At 37.5% G+C, this 17,037-nt stretch overlaps 1 protein-coding gene across 1 annotated transcript; it reads right to left on the bottom strand.

Moving 5' to 3' along the window:
- Positions 1-12,798: 12,798 nt before the first annotated feature.
- LOC122076097 (transcription factor TCP14-like) lies at positions 12,799-14,613 on the bottom strand. The gene has a single exon (XM_042641387.1). It carries the CDS (start codon positions 14,303-14,305, stop codon positions 13,130-13,132), a length of 1,176 nt encoding a protein of 391 aa, XP_042497321.1. The 5' UTR covers positions 14,306-14,613; the 3' UTR covers positions 12,799-13,129.
- Positions 14,614-17,037: the final 2,424 nt, after the last annotated feature.

The following is a 17,037-nucleotide window of genomic DNA, read 5'->3' as shown; positions in this document are numbered from 1 at the left end:
GCACATTCCTTTATTCTCTTTCACCCTTCTCAACCCTCCATCGATTCTTCTTTTTCTATTTTTATTTTCTGTTTATTATTATTAGAAGTTCAGACATGTTAAAGCATACAAAATCATAATCAACCAGCCAAAGAGTTCTTGTTCTTGAAGCCAATCGACCCTCATCACTGCCCAAGTTTGAGATCTGATCTGCAGATCCTTTGGAGGACTGGTTCTATACTCTAAGAAGATCAATCGATCCTCTCTTGAAGGTTATCTGAAGAAGACAAGTTGTTGTTCCTGCAGAATTCTTCACATTCTCTCTCTTAGGTCTGAAAATCAAGAAAGCACATAACTTCATAACTAGCCGTCAGAATCCCTTCATATTTGGGGGTTTTTGTACCCTCCCTAGGGACTATCTACACCCAAAAGTGCAGCTCAATCGGACTCCCACAGACCTGGCCGCACCTTTCTCTCTCCAGCTCTATAGAAGGTCTTTCTCTCTCTTATCGGGTTGGGTTTTGTGCTGGTTTTGCTCCTATATGGGTATTGTATCCTTGGGGGTTTATTTAATGGTATTATTTCTTTGTTTCTTGCTCCTATTTGAATTGTTTGGGGTTATAAACTGCTGGGGTAGTTTCTTGTAATCTACTCCTGCATTAAACTAATCTTATGAATGTCCTACAAAGTCTTCCTTTGAGTTTAATGTAATGTTTCAATCAAATAAAACCTAATGAAGCACTACTCCATTTAACCCATCCTCCTTTAATCCTATAAGCAACATCTTCCTCAATTTCCCCCCCTTTATTTAAAATGGAGCCAAAATATCTAAAATTATCCCTATGGGGTATCTCCCTATCATCAATCCTAACCACAGCATTTTCACTTCTACATTTACTAGAATTACATTCCATATACTCTGTCTGTTCGATTTATTCTAGAACCTTTTGAATCTAGAGCATCCCTCTATTTTTCTAACCTGCCATTTATCTCCATGTATTAAACTCTCTTGAACAGAAATTGCTGATTAGTCTAGCAGGTGAGCACTGACAATGTAATATGAATCATAAAGCGCAGTACAGGAAATACAGATTATAGCTATTGATGGGCAAAAAGTAGTATCTGGAATATCATGTATCTGAATCTGCATAGCATCAATAATATCTTCTCCCAAGAAAAAAGAAAGAAACAAAGAAACAAAAAAGAGCGGCTAATATGAGGCAATATCTGAACTAGTGCACTCATAAAACTAGATCAAGATATACCCAGAGGCCGGCGGCACATAGATACTAATATAAACTGCAACATGTAAATGACAGCCTAAGTGGGCATTGGCTGCTCCCATCGGTATCCATAGGTATTCACCTCTCATTACACAAACCGTTAAATAAATTAACATAAGAAACAAGAGTTCAAAAAAAAAGGCCAAATCCATCCATGTGATCAGGAATATACAAATCAGACTGGACAATCTGGCATTGATGTACTATCTAACCAGCTGACAAAAACTTGTTGATTTAGCATCCTACCAACCAAAATCAGCCTGTAGAGGTTTCAGTAACAACGTACACATTAAGGATAAAGATCGGTTGCCAATTCCATAGTCCATTTAAACAATTTAAAATTGAGAATTTGGTTACACAATATCAAATCAGAACCAAAGGCCTATGAAAACCTAACTCTAGTTTCTAGTTCCATACTCATTCAAGCTTTGAGAAACAAAAACTCTGGAAGTATGAATGTCATTTCGACATCTTTGTTTTACGATCTCACTTCTATGAATGCATCTCTATTGTCTATGCCAAAAGAAATATTCTGGAAGCACAAATTATCTCTTATGCATCTACGATTTAACAGATTTGTGATGAATTCATCTTCCCTGCAAGCAAGAGTAACTCAAATTGTACTTGCATAGATTCATTACCAAAAGAACTCCATCAGGGACCATGTCTTGGGTGGCTTTATGCTAACTCACTAAAAAAGCATGCAGTTGCTTGTTTTCCTAATAAAATATAGTGACAGTTCTCTTAGCAAGCGGCATAGAGGAGTGCACCAATGAGGTGCAACAAAACAGTATCATATATAGGAGAGCAGTAAAGTCATTTCATGTGAGGAGGAGAGAGATTGACACAGGAACTAGTGTATTCTGCCCTGGCGGCTCAGAAAACCTTTTCCCTAATATATTTGCTATCTTTCTTTGATTCATTTTTATTGATAAAACCATGGATTGCATTGAAAGGGTTCTATCAATCCAACATGATAGAAACTTACATAGTTTCAACCCATAGACCATTTACATAAGTTTTACATGAGTCCATTTACAAAAGTTTTAAAATACTTACACAAAATCAAGCAATCAAAAGATGCGACCAATTAAAATGACATTGTATTCCATCTTCAAAATACTTTCCTGATCTTAGATTACCTAACTTGGATATCTTTAACATCGACCTGCCACACACACACAAAAAAAACTCTAGAAAAAGAGACTGACCTGCCACCCGGTTTATCTGTTGTTGCTGCTTTGACCTTCTTAGCCATTGGAACGTGAACTTCTGGGACCATGCTCAAGTCTTTATATCAAGTCACAAGCTTCTTCAAAGGTAGGCAGCAAGTGGCAACAGGAAATTTTCCTGGTAGAATCCAACAACAAAAGTTCATAAATTACGCGTCACCAGATATCAAATTAAAGGATCGATCACCTTGAAAAAGATCAGCCCCCTTGTCAAAGGAGAAGACAGAAACTTATAGCTGTGCTCAACTCAATTCTAGACCACAAAATCATACTTATCACTCCTTACTAGGACATTTATTTATTCTTTTATTTTTTTATGTAAAGTTCAATACCAGATAAAAATCTTAACTTGGATCAAATTTCTTTGCAAGACTTCAAGTCGATATCAAAAATAAAAAATTTTAAGTATCTAGAGAACGATAAATCTAGGTAAGATCTATCATTGGAGTCGGAAAGAAGTTTCCACAATTGGGTTCCCAGAGAAATTATCTTTGATTAGCTAGAGAGGTCAATAAATCCCTAAGAGATGGATGAATTCCTTGAAAGAAACCTACTCCAGAATCAAAACCTTAACAAAAAATAAAATGATTGAAAAAGAAAAAGGAAAGGAAAAAAAAAAAAATCAAACAAAAGAATCAGAAAAATCACCAGGAGAGTGAAGAATTAGGGCAAACTTACCTTCAGAGGAGGTCCAGTATCTGCAACACAGAGGAGGAGGACCAAGACGATATCCGGGGGGGTAGATTAATTAAACCGGTAACCCAAAAGTGGAAGAAATTTCAGGAAGGAAGAAGCGCTTATAGCTCAAGTTACCAAAGAGATGGACAAATAAGACGAATTAAAAATGGATTTTTCAAGAATATCTTGTCGTGTTTTGGACTGCAGGTTTACAGAAAAAAATGTGGGCTGTGTTTCCGTTCCACGCGGTGCGTGTGGTGAGCACCCGCCATTTACTACCATCCAATCCAAACACACGAGCCCATCACGTGCTTCTTACTTCTTTTACAGTTTAACCTTTTACTGTTCTACAACGTGACCATACCGCACCCCCGTACAGGTCTTCGTTCCCTTCCCATTCATGTGCCACGTGGCAAATTTGTTGAAGCTGACCGTGCAGGAATACCCTTTTTAGAGACATTTTTACTCTTCTGACGCCACGTATGCAGTAGTGATGGTTTCACTGCTCTCACATGGCGTGAATCGCAGTGTTTCATGTTTGAAGTCCTGTCCAAGCCCGTGCCCCTCGACCACTCTGGATTTTAAAAAATCGAATCGAGTCGATTCGAATTAATTCGGATCGGAATATTCTAATTCTCTCGATTTGGCTCTGGTTGATCCATACGAACTTCTGAGGGAGCCATATCTGTTCATGTAGTTCTGCAGCAGTATGGTGCAATGAGGGTGTGTATTGAAACTTCTTTTTTTTTTTCGGAAGAAGTGTATTGAAACATTGATATGGATAGAATTCTTGATTTCATGAGGGTAGAATGATAATTTCATGAATTACTGTGTTTAGTGCAAGAACCACGCCATTAGATTGCTTTTTTTCTTTTTACTAATTTTTATTTTCTTGTCCTTGTTTAATGGAATCTTTTGATGTATAAGAAAATGCTGTATTGGAATAAATAATGGCAATCAAGACCTCAGCAAATCTGTATTAGTTGGATCCATGGCATGCTTATCTAAAAGAAAATAAAAAAGAGATAAATTGCATTAGAAACTGTAAAACAAAGGGAGATCTTTACTTAAAAAAGAAAAAAATGTCTAGGATTAAGTGATTAAGAGGTAATTGGAACTTTTTTTTGGTAAATACATGTAATTGGAACTTCTTCTAATTCTTATAGGTTGGTGTTTTTCAATTTTTTTGGGTAAAACCCCTATTTTATAGATTTTACAATACTCAGATGTCATACTTAACGTGTTCAGAACTAAGGCAACTTTCAAACTGATAGATCGGGATATAGTTGATATGACACTGCCGATATTGGCCTAAAATGTTAGAACCGTTGAGTTTTCAGATCTGAAGGTCGATTCTAGGGTCGGATCATTTAGTTCGGCAGAGAGAGAGAGAGAGAGAGAGAGAGAGAGAACTAGTTATCCCTTTTATGGGGGGAGGGTGTAAGAGTCGGATAAGCATGAGACCACATCCCCAATCTCTTCGGACTCATGACTCCACTTTTCAATCTTCATTAGCGATGTAAATGGATATATATATATATATATATATTGTTAACAATTCGTGTTTGATTTGTATTCCTATTTATTTTAGAGAAATTCATATTCAAGAAGATCGATTTCTAGAGATGATCTAAATCCATTCAAAAGCTAATCGAATGTGAATACAAATAAAAGTATATTCGATTCAAATTGTTTACATTTATAATCCTATTAGTTGGTGCTCAAATTTTGGATTGTGGATATATTTTCGATATCATCTTGTACTCATGTTGTGCCTTTTTCTAGAATATTAAAATCATGTATCATAATTAACAAATCTTTTGATAAGCTTTTTTTTGGTAAGATTTTGACAAACTTTTAGTTTAGGCGATGGACATGGAAAGCTCAATATATAGTGGGGCTTGTGAGAGTGGTTTCAAATCTTAAGAATTGTGAAATTGGCCTTCCATTGGCTTTGAAAATATATACAAAAATAGAAACGCCACTGGATGGTGGGTGATGCGGTCAAAATCGGCTGTAAAATTAAAATTCAAAATTTAGGAGGGGGAGGGGAGTTTCCAATATGCTTTCCAATTAATAATGCTAATAGATTATAATATTGTCACTTGCAAAGCTACTTCTAATATTAAATTTTGTTTTAAATAGTTTTCAATTAAGAAATTGATCTTTTTTTTTTTTTCTAGATTATTAAAAGAAAAGAAGAAGAAGAAGAAGAAGAAGTGGTTATAAGTAATATTTGTATCTATAAACTACTAAAGTATAGGAAATAAATAATTGGAATTTAAAGATTATATATATTATTCTTTAAAATAAATTGACGCTTATTATTGCATATAATAGTTTTCAATTTATGATATATAACAAAATAAAATGAATAAGTCAAAATATTGATAATTTGCTTTGGAGCGGAGGATGGGCATGTCACTCGCTTGCAAGTGTCGGAGACTATAAAACGGTGCATAGACAAACATGGGGGTGTATGGTTGACTTTGAGTGTAAAACTTGACACTTGACACGTGACACATCTAGACCTTCCTCCATCCATCTATCCATTGGTCTGAATTGCCAAATTTCATGTCGTAAACTTAAGGACAACAAAGGAATCAAGTTTCTTCATACTGAGTAATTAATGGCCGTTTTGCTTTAATATTACATAATACAGTATCAAATCATCACACAATTTATCATTTAAAGAGCAAGTTCCTATTTATTTTAGAGAAATTCATATTCAAGAAGATCAATAATTATTATTATTATTATTATTATTATTATCCAAAATGGGCCATAGTTTTTTTTTTTTTTTGGTGTAATCCAGATGCAGTCCTAGATACTTTTTTTCTGGATTTTCTCGATCCAATCCAAAAATTGATCCTTATTGCTAACATAAGGTTTGAGCTAGAAATTTAATCATAGATAGGTATATAAATATATTTAGGGCCATATATTTATAACTAAGACATGTGTATTGAATAAAAAAGAAGAAAAAAAAAATCCACAAATCCAAATAATTTAGATACTAGAAGTGTTCTAGAAATAACTAATACATGATCTTATTTAATATTTGTTTGATGCATAAGAATATTATTTTCATTTCACATGAGTCTAAGGTTCTTTATTATTTTCTTTCTCCTGCTCTAGACATGTGGACCAAATGAATGATACATTTTTCTTTTCTTCGTGTCACCATTGATGTTGCATCATGCATGACTTTCAAGTTCAACGGGAAGCCAATCTCTGTCTTTTGGTTACCATGTGGTGGCCACGCGCGTAGAGAATTGGTTTGGCCTTTGAGAGTTGGAAGACGATGTTGATGGAGAAACCACGTTACCCATGCTTTCTTCTGTGGAAGTCGGGGAGGGAAAGAGAAAATGCAGGCTGACGCGCACCTTAGAGAGCGTCCTTTATACTAGCAGGATCCCACCAGCCACCGAAGGAATGAGACCCCACTCATGTTGGGATCTTATTCAAATTGGGGGGTTTGAATGCAAGGGACATGGTCATTTTTGAGAAGGTGGGGGATAAAGTGACACAAGCTAGGCACCCCAAGTAACGTAATCAACATTTTTTTTTTTTTTTTTTGCATTAAAAAATAATTGATTATGATTTATAATCCCGAATCTGATTGATGGATTTGTCCTGATTAGTCCCAAGTCTTGACCAACCTGATACCGATACACTGGTACAACCAAAGGCGGAAAAATAATAAAAATGGGAGTTGAAATCGTCTGCAATTCCGATCTCGTACAATTCCGTGCAATACCACCTTCAGACGGTGACACGTGTATTGATACCAATACAATGGTCCAGATCTGGTACAACTAATAAAACATTAAATCAGTGAAGAGGCATTTAAATCAGATCTGGATCATTGCATTGGTATCAATACACGTGTCACCCCCTGAAGGTGGTATTTCACGAAATTGTACGAGATCAGAATTGCAGACGATTTTTTAAAAAAAAAAATATTCAAGGGTAAATCCTTTCAGTTTAGGGTGATCTAGATCAGCATTGAATCGATATTAATTGAGATCGGTCCCAATCTGAGAACCGAGATTACAAACTTTGTGTGCAATAGATCCATCCTTCAGAATCAAAATATTGGGAAAGGGACAACCACTGAGAATTTTCTCGCGCCATTTAATCATATAGTTGCATCTGTTTGACAAGAATTCAAATGGAGTTAGAAAAAGTTCAAAAGCGAGTGAATAAGAAATCTAGGTCCCAGGGATGGTTGGTTTTTCATTATATATTGAAAGCTGAAAGGCCCAGGCCCACCAGGAACCCGATATTTGAGTTAGCCTAGTCCAAATCCAAGTCCAGCCCAAGCAAAAGTTGTTTAAACCTACCTTCCACGTTGGTTTTTTGGGTTTGAGTGAGTTCAAGCAGGTTCCTTGACTTCCAAGATCAGCCCAAGCCATCCAATCTTCTAGTCCTTTCATGGTGAATGGTATCATTGGGCTTCCATGGTCAGGAGAAAAAAGGAAAAAGAAAATAATGATTAAAAAACTCATGTGAGAGAACTTATAATACATTGGTTGCCTGGGAAACTTTTCTCTTTTGGTTTTTTTTAATGGATCATTCGAGAAGGTCTGACAATTATTCTTTACTCTTTGAGTTCAAGTATCATTCTCATTGGTTCATGGCAATGAAGGGGTTGTTTAGGTATAATATATATTTCAATCTCATGGGGTCATAAGTTAAAATTTAGGTATTTAGTATGATTTTTTATTCTTCTTCAATTGGAATCATCTTTCCAAATACCCAAAACGTAAATCCCAAAGCAGCATAATGAGTTCAAAGCGATGAAATAAACCCACTCTGGCACAATGCAATTGAGGATTTTGCTACACGATTTGCTTTGTATTCCTCCTAGCATTTTTTTTCGAATAACGGATATACATGATCTTATAGACATGTAAGCATTTGTAAACATATAAAACCTAAAGAATAGAGGTTGTATTTGAAAAAAAAAAAAATCTAATTGGGTAATTCTGTAGAAAATATATATTTGACATATGGGAAAAGATTGGGCACATGCCTACGTGCCGCATGCTAGTGGGCATTGTCTCTATCAGTTTATTTTCTATTTTGAAATGACTCCTACCTCTTCGTATATAATGTCCAATGCCACACCTCCGTTTAAGGATGTGAATTTGAAACCAAAACCATTTACCAAAATCGAACCGAGTAGTTTATATCAAAACTGCAAAGCCGTTTAGTAAATGGTTTGGTTATGGTTTCAAGTTTAAGACTGATTAGTTAAACGGGATGGGTCAGTTTTAACCGTTTAACCCGTTGTTTTCAAACTAAATTGACACCGTGAAAATCGAACAGTTTAAACCGTCAAAATTGATCCGATTAACCCGTTGTTTTCAAATCGAATTGACACTGTGAAAACCGAACCGTTTAAATTGTCAAAATCGATCCGATTAACCTGTATAACGATTAAATATTTAGTTGTTTTAACAAAACATAATGATTTAATTTAAGGAAGAATTAAGGACCATAGAAGCTGTCTAACAATCTATTCAATAATTTACTCCTATTATGTAATTATGTAGTTAAATCCTTGCTTGTTCAATGCCTCATTTAATTTGATACAAGATTGAAGCATTTATCAATACAAGCAAATTGCATGCGAATAAACTAGCAAACCGATTGCTAACCATTTAGAAACTTTATGAAATAAACTGCAATCAAAACCATTTAAAACCGTCAAACCAACACCGTTTAAAAACTGTGCAATTGAAACCATTTACTAAACGATTGCGGTTTTAGAAAGTGCAACTGTTTAGTAAATAGTGTGGTTTTGGTTTCAGCCAAATAAATATGAACCGAACCAAACCACACTGTATACACCAAAACCGAATCGATTAACACCCTTACCTCCATTGGTGATCACTCAGTAAATGTTATTGTAGAAACGCAACCCTAAAAAGATGCAGAAAACAATGGAAAAATAAAAACAAGCAATGCACACAGATTTATGAGGTTCGGCAAGATTGCATACGGCCTCGGTGAGATGAGATCCTACTTCACTCTCAATGGAGAATAGGGTTACAACGTTCATCGGCACACCTCTCAGTATTGCTTGCATTTCAGAAAAAGAAACTCTCGTTAGAAATATATAGCAAAAAATCATAATCTGAAAAGTACAAAACTGACCTCAAATAAAAAATTCAAGTGGGGGTATATGCAGGGGGGCCTCTTGCCTCCTTGCAACCCTCAGGCTCGCTAATCGGCTAATGGGACCACCATCCTGTCTGTCAAGATGTCTACACCAATACTCCTTAAATTAAATTGTGACGAAATACAAAACGTCGTACACCAACAGTTACATGATTGTTCGATATATCTGTTGTTGACATCATTATATATTGATTGCCCCTAAAAATTACAAAATCAAATGAGCCAAATAGATGCTCCTTTTCTCTCTCACCCAGGGCCCACGGGGTATATACATAGCCGAAGTGATCAGCATCAGCCAGCCCAAGATCAACATGAAGGCTGCGTTTCAGGCAACCAAGGCCTGAAGCTAGCAATCAGGTTAGGACTCGATCCCTGAATCTCAGACGATGTCATCAGATCGTGGGCCACCCAATTCCCAGACCTCTTGAACTGATTAAAATGTTGACCACTGAGTCTTCTTGTCTCCCACTATGGTATCCACTATCCAGTACTCTCTAGTCTCTACTTCCCATGGAATTTAGTTACGGCCACCAGTACTCAGCCCTATCAGAACTTTAAAGCTACTAAAGCACCCACTCACCCTTGAGATTCTTTCCTTTTAAATAAAACAAAACTCACAGTGGACAAAGTGAATGAGAGACTGTGATCCTGGAGAAGTTCTTGCTTTTTGTTGATCTTTCACATAGCAGATGCTAGGAGGGGAGGGGTATAGCTAATGAATTACAACAGGTTCTGCAATTCATAGCTGGACGAGAATCATTGTTGTCTGAAGATCCTGATTTACTAAATTCCAACATCAAAGAAAGCATCTAAGTTCCAACACTGCAACGTGGAACTGAGAGCATATACATATAACGTGTGAGAAAGAAAAAGATCTCTCCAACAACACAGGCTGAGCTAGCTATGAAACTTAATAATAAAAGATGAACTCACCAGCTCATGGGGTGGCTACCCCATCATCCTTCCTTAGTAATATACCTGGAATTACATGATTCAAGACCTTTTTTTTTTTTTTTTTTTAATAAGAAAAAGTGAAGAGGTTGGAGTCTTATGGGCGAAGGTTCTATCTCTATAAATGTCATGATTAAAGTACTTGATTGTTTAATATATGCCAATGGATTGCGTTGGGTTTAGTACAACTTGGGGTTATGGGTCAGTCTGAAACCCAACCTTCCCCATATTTTATGGGGTTTAACCCCAAATCCCGAGAGTTTTGTGATTAAAAATTAAACAACTAAACCTCAACTTTGCACAACAAAAGCTCTTAAACCTAGACCATAACCTTATAGAAATGATTCAGATTCAGTGAGCTAGGCCACCAGCATATGTGCTGTGTTGCTTTCAAATTATCAAATTCCAATTCATGACACCTAAAGCCAACCTTGTCATCACCTGAAGCATGGATTTTGAATCTTTTCTTTCACAATTCTCTATATATATCCCTTTTAACGTTTTAACACGTATGGATCAATTAACAAGTTTTAAATTGTAAAGAGTTTTGTGGGTCTATTTACAATTGGTCCTTATTATGGGAGAGATCCACTTATATTTTGTTTTAGGGTTAGTCATTGCACCTTATTTATATAAAGGAAGCAATGCGAGATCCACTTATATTTTGTTTTAGGGTTAGTCATTGCACCTTATTTATATAAAGGAAGCAATGCCCATTGGTTGCTACGATTGACAAAATTGTACAGAAAGGGTGGCAGGCAATTGACTGAACAAAGGACGGAGGCGAACATTTGAAGAGTTCTTCAACAAGTGATTTGGGTTCAGATATGATTCCAACTGATGATTTCAATATTATTATTGTTTGTTTTCTTTGATCTGTCATATTGATCCTTTAAATTGATTCTATAAATTCTAGTAAAACAACTGATAACTATCTCTAAATCAACAATGAAGAAATTGTCATTATTTGTCTGGAATCAAGACGTACAAAAGAAAACTCATGGTTGCAAATGATACAGAAAAGCATGAACTAGCTTCATCAAATCGTAAGTCTTTTTCTTTTTCCCTTAATCTACAAAACACCTTTGTAACAAAACATTTATGTTGGTATCACCAAAATCCCAACCAAATAAATGGTAGAACCAGAAACATTACATTTATATTGGCATTTCACAAATTTGGTCACCTGGCCCAATTCGTGCACTTTATTTTTTCCCAAATTCCAACCAATTCCAGATCTTTTTGGTTTGTAAACTTCTAGATAATTAGTCAATAGGGAGGAAAAAGAAAACTCAGGAAGGGAATGATGGGTCATTGCAGTACCATTATGTCTGTATATGTCTCTAACATGGTTTGCACATGCCCATGATTCCTATGGATCAATTCATGTACCCCACCTTAATTTAAAGATCAGTTTCTTCTTAAATTAGAAGAAGAAGATGGTCCTTATCATCTAATGAAGCTGGTTTTAGAGATAAAAATGGATCCTTGACTGTGAGGGTTGCAACAAAAACTTCATCATTAGCACTTAAAACTGTAACTTCAAAGCCTCTTAAAGAAAAAAAAAAGGGAAAAAAAGAAGCCATATATCTGTAACTGCAAACCTTCTTCTGCAGATATTATAATGCATATCAATGCATGTGTTTCTCTGAAGAAAAATATTTAAACCTTGCACCACCTGGAAACTCTATTTTCAGTATAGTTTACAGGTAGACTCTCAACAACACTCACCTCAGAGCTTAAATATACTCATTGCCCATCCTCTTGTATGAAACATTTGGATAGAATATTGGCCTGGTTTTCTTTAATTCACTCTCACAGATAAACAAGGAAACCTAGAGAACTTGGAGGACCTGCCTCAGCATATATAATTTATGAACATGACCCATCCAAATGATGTTCCAGGTTGATGGGCATGGACACGTGTAGGGCCAAGAACAGTATTCGGCAATCCATTATACTGTTCCTTAGCACTAGCAAACCTATATATTGATATTGATATATGAGGAGGATGCATTATCCTCCTGTTAGTCAGGGACAATGTCAACATGTACGTAGCAGCGGATGGGGCTCACCACCTGAAACTGATGTAGTGTGGGTCCCATCATCCTAGTAAATGGCAGGACCCACACTTTCCCTGGTAATACCTAAGTAGTGTCTGTAACGTCTGATGCATGGGAGAGATTTGGAGAATCAAACTGGAAGCAATGGTGCTGGTGCAGTATACTTTTATGCAATAGTACTGCTGTTACAACAAAGTGCACAAACTGTTACATTTACCCTCAATGCACAAAATTCAATGCTTTCTCCCACACAGAAGATTTCCTTTTTGTAAAGAGAGAGAATGAATGCATGAACTTATGTTTATGATGTGGGGTTTAAGTTCTTCATCAAGTGCAATTGCCAGTTGGAATATTGAAGCTGGGCATGGCATGCATGAGGGACTTGCTAGGGTTTCTCACAAACAGTTGAAACATTTATTACAATTTACAAGTAACCTTAAACCAAAACTGTAAGACGGCCAATATATAACTAATAAGATTTTGTTTAGTAACAGCTCAAGAGACAGTAAAAATAGAAAACACCAAAACCCATGTTAAAAATCTGTCTTCTCAAACCCTAAACCCTTACTACTTAGTACTCACTCACACATACAGAAGATGATGGAGGGGGCAAAAAAAATGGGAATATTAGAACTCAGATTTGGAGCAATCAAACGGCACAAGAGTGTTCCAAGTGCAAAATATATTGAAAAGATTTTTAAAGAAAAAGAGAAAAAAAAAAAAAAATCAAATTCAAGCCATACATGATCAACTTCTAGGAATGGTGACTGGTTGAATCAGGTCGTTCATTTCCTCCTTGATGATGCTGATTGGAAGTGGAACCACTTGCCTGAAGGTCAGAAGCACCGGTGCCACCGCCGGACAAAGAGCGATATGCGTTGAATGAAGCAAGCATGCCCAAGTGGCCCTCCGATGTGCCACCACTCCCACCGATGCCTGAACCCAACTGCTGGCTAGGCAAGAGAGCCATTGGGGTTGGGAAATTCATGAAATGTAGCCCACTGGACATAGACCCTCTATACATGCTAGTGTTATTCATAGAAGGGAATGTCCATATAGGGTCACCACCACTCATGGCTTGGTTGTTAGGGTTAGTAACCATCCAAAAAGCTCCCGGATTAATCTGGCCATGACTCGCCTGAATTGAGCCTGATGAACTTGATTGCAACAAGTAGCTACCCATTTGATGTTGAGAAGTATCTTGCTCTGGCCGACGCTTTCTGCCGCCAATACCCACCTCGGTAGCGGTGTCCGACGACATGTCTAGGCAAGGGTCACGCAGCTCCTGCTTAGTGGCATGTAACATGGAAGGGTTTAAATCATTCGTGTTAAAACTAAGGAGCGTAGAGGAGGAGTTCTCTGGGAATAAAATTCGGCGTTGTGACTCATCCCATTCGCTTCTCATCCTTAGCTGTTGAGTGGCTGCAGCGAAGTTTTGATTGAAGTATGAGGTCCTGAGCTGAGACGGGGCCGACATGCTAGAGCCGGAGCTCCGGAGGGAGATATTCAGGGACGTGAAATTGGCGGGTATAGTACCGGTGCCGGTGGCGGCGATCACAGCGGGTTCTGCTTGTTGGAGGAGCCATTCAATGGTCTCACCGTCGGATTTATGGCCGAGCTCTCGAGTGAGTTGGAAGACACGAGCGGCGCATGTGGCAGGCATGCGAATGCGACGTCCCCGGCCGTCGACCTTGGTGTGTCGATCTTTGGTGGAGGTACGCTTGGGTGGAGGCTTCTTTGAAGAAGGTTCGGCGGCGGCAGCGGCTCTTTGGACTTGGAGAGTGGAATTATTTGATGATCGGATCGTGCTTGTCTCGGCTGATATGGCTAGAGATGGGTAGCCTGAGCTTGAGCACACGTCTTCTTCTTCCTTCTTCTCTAACAACTGCAATGGAAAGTTGGGTCTTCGGATCCCATTCTCTCCCTCCATGATCAGCTAAAAAAGATTAATCTATGCTTTCTTAATAGCACATCTGGGGATGAATGGATTGAACTGTAGATGACCCCCTCAATACAAATTACATGTGGTGATGTGGGTACCAGTGTCTCTTCTCTCTCTACTTCTCTATTTCTTTTTCTCTATTACACACAGTGATGGTGGTGGTAGTGGTGGTGGGGTGATGGGGGCTCTTTTCTTGGACTCCGATTGCTTTCGCATTCGTTTGAGAGAGAGAGAGAGAGAGAGAGAGAGAGGTTTGGGTTGGTTTCTCTGAAGAGTCTAGAGAGAGGATAAGGGAGAGAAGAGGCGGGCAAGCTTTAAGCAACAAATATAATGAGTGGGAATTATATGGTGGGCTTTGAAAGGCCAATTTTTTGGGAAAAAAAAATCGCTTTATTTAGAACTTTAAATTTTCTGTTTTTCTAAAGTTATATTTGTATTCTTTATTTATTTATTTATTTATTAATTCATTTATTGGTTCTTTTTCCTTTTTATATTTTTCTAAGTCTTGAACTCTTTTATTGTGGTTGGACAGTCCCTTGGTTCAGACTCCACGTGCGGTGCTCTTTATCATTCAATCCATAGAGACAAGTGGTGGCCGAAGTGGGACCTGATCCCAAGTCAAAAAAACGAGAGACTTGAAAAAAGAAAAGATAATCAAGTGGGTCCCATCTCATTTAAGTAATCATTGCCTTTCTCTTTTAGCCCTTTCCCTTCCCTTTCCTCTTAACCCTGGTTGGAATTTACAAATAAATACAGTTCCCCTTTGGTTAGGAGTTGGGAGTTATGTGTGTGCCAGCTTTTAAGTCCTTCATTGGTCTAGGTGAGATGCTCTCTCTCACTGAAGGGTCGGTTCTTATTGAGGGGACCTAATTAGTGAGACTCTTACTTCTCATCTCTGAATCAATCTCTAGCAAGACTAACTAACTTAACTAACTTATGCTGTTAACTGTTTCAGTAACTATAATTATGGTAATATATAGCAATTATATGATAGAATGTTCAATCAAATCACTGATCAGTGTCAACTTGTACTTGCTAATATGTGGGATTTTGAGGGTAATTGTCTCAACTTGTCTCATTACCCTACACTTATTTTTCTTCTTGGTAGGTAAGCTAAGGCCCAAGAGGATCAAACCAAAACATCTCATCAAGGTCAGTGTCTTTTGAGGAGCTTTGAGCATTGGTAAGATGAGCCAACGACATAATCACTTTCCATTAGAACACTGATGGGGAGCTGTCAATTAGTGTTGCATGGAAAAAACCCTGCAGATGCATAGAGAGAGAGAGAGAGAGAGAACCATTTTGCAACGCAAGTAGCAGTCTACACACCTCGACGACGACGTCGTTGAGTGGTAGTACTAGCAAAGAATTCATTGCCCTTTGTTGCCGTGCCCCACACCATGACATTGCGAGCCACCTACCGGCGGTGGTAGGGGACCCATATGATGGATTAGTCAGTGCCGCGCGCTGGTCGTGAAACCACAGCATTGCCAACTATGCTGGTGAATAAGATGGCTTACCATCCAAATCTCTTACCATTTCCAAATTTGTCGGAATGTTGGTTATCATTGTTCTAGAATTTCCTCCCACTAAACAGTCATTAAATACTCAATTCTTAGGCTGCGTTTGGTATGCATCCTTTGAATGCATTTTAATCACGATTTCTTTAATAATGTAGTCTAAGAAATCGTACCAAACATAGACTTTGATTTATAGTTGTATAGTTCATTCTCGTCAACTATGATTTAGAGTCGAGATCTTTGGGGAGTGGGGAAAGGTTGTATACATTATGACCCTTCCTAGACTCTGCAGTAATGGCAGCCTAATGCATTGATTATGTCCATTTTTATTTTTAGGGAGTGGGTGTTTGGGACCCTCAAAATGTTGTTGTTAAGAAGATGAGGTGGAGAATATATCTAAATAAATAATGGGTCCATATATATTTAAGATCATGGGTGGAATACAAAGGTTGCGTTTGGTATAATTTTTTAGAATAGATTCCAACGCAGCCTTACTCGTTTTCAACTGATTCTTTCATTAGAATCACTGAGAATCACCAATCCGATTGCAAATAAAATTAGAATGACAGTCCATGCAAGCCCTTCCAAACTGTCAAAAGCTGCAGAATAGGGTACAAGGGCAATGGTACTCTTTTTTGGCTTTCCACGCTAGGACATCAATGATCTAGGAGATTAAAAAAAAAAAAAAAAAGCTCGAGAAATAATGTTATTAATCATAATAGTGAAGTGCTTTAGTGCACATTCGATTAGGGGAATTCAATGTATGATTTTGATCTCTTTAAATGTCTTAATGTATGGTCACTAGCAACCAATAATAATATAAAGTGATCTTATAACACTTAACAGTAGTGTTATGTGAGAATAACAGGGGACACGGATAGAGAGATGAAAATGGTTGAAGTGAAGAGAAAGAGGAAAGGTAGGAAAGCTTGGGATCCACAACCCAAAAGAAGTCTAGGTGAAAGCCTTTCTTCCCCCCTTGACAAAATTGGATTCCCTTGCACCAAAACTTCGATCCTATCCGCTGACAGTCACAGTGTGATGATCTGACATGCATTATTGTTCTATGTGGTATCATAATCCCCATAATAGCCGCCTTAGGACTTGTTTGTTTACAAGTAGAGGGAAGTGATCCAAATCACTTTTGAAAAGAAAAACGAATATTTGTAATCATGATGGTATTGAAAAAAAAAAAAAAAA

The sequence above is a fragment of the Macadamia integrifolia genome, chromosome 4, assembly GCF_013358625.1.
Source record: "Macadamia integrifolia cultivar HAES 741 chromosome 4, SCU_Mint_v3, whole genome shotgun sequence".
NCBI lineage: Eukaryota > Viridiplantae > Streptophyta > Magnoliopsida > Proteales > Proteaceae > Macadamia > Macadamia integrifolia.
This window is presented reverse-complemented; position numbering and strand designations above follow the sequence as displayed.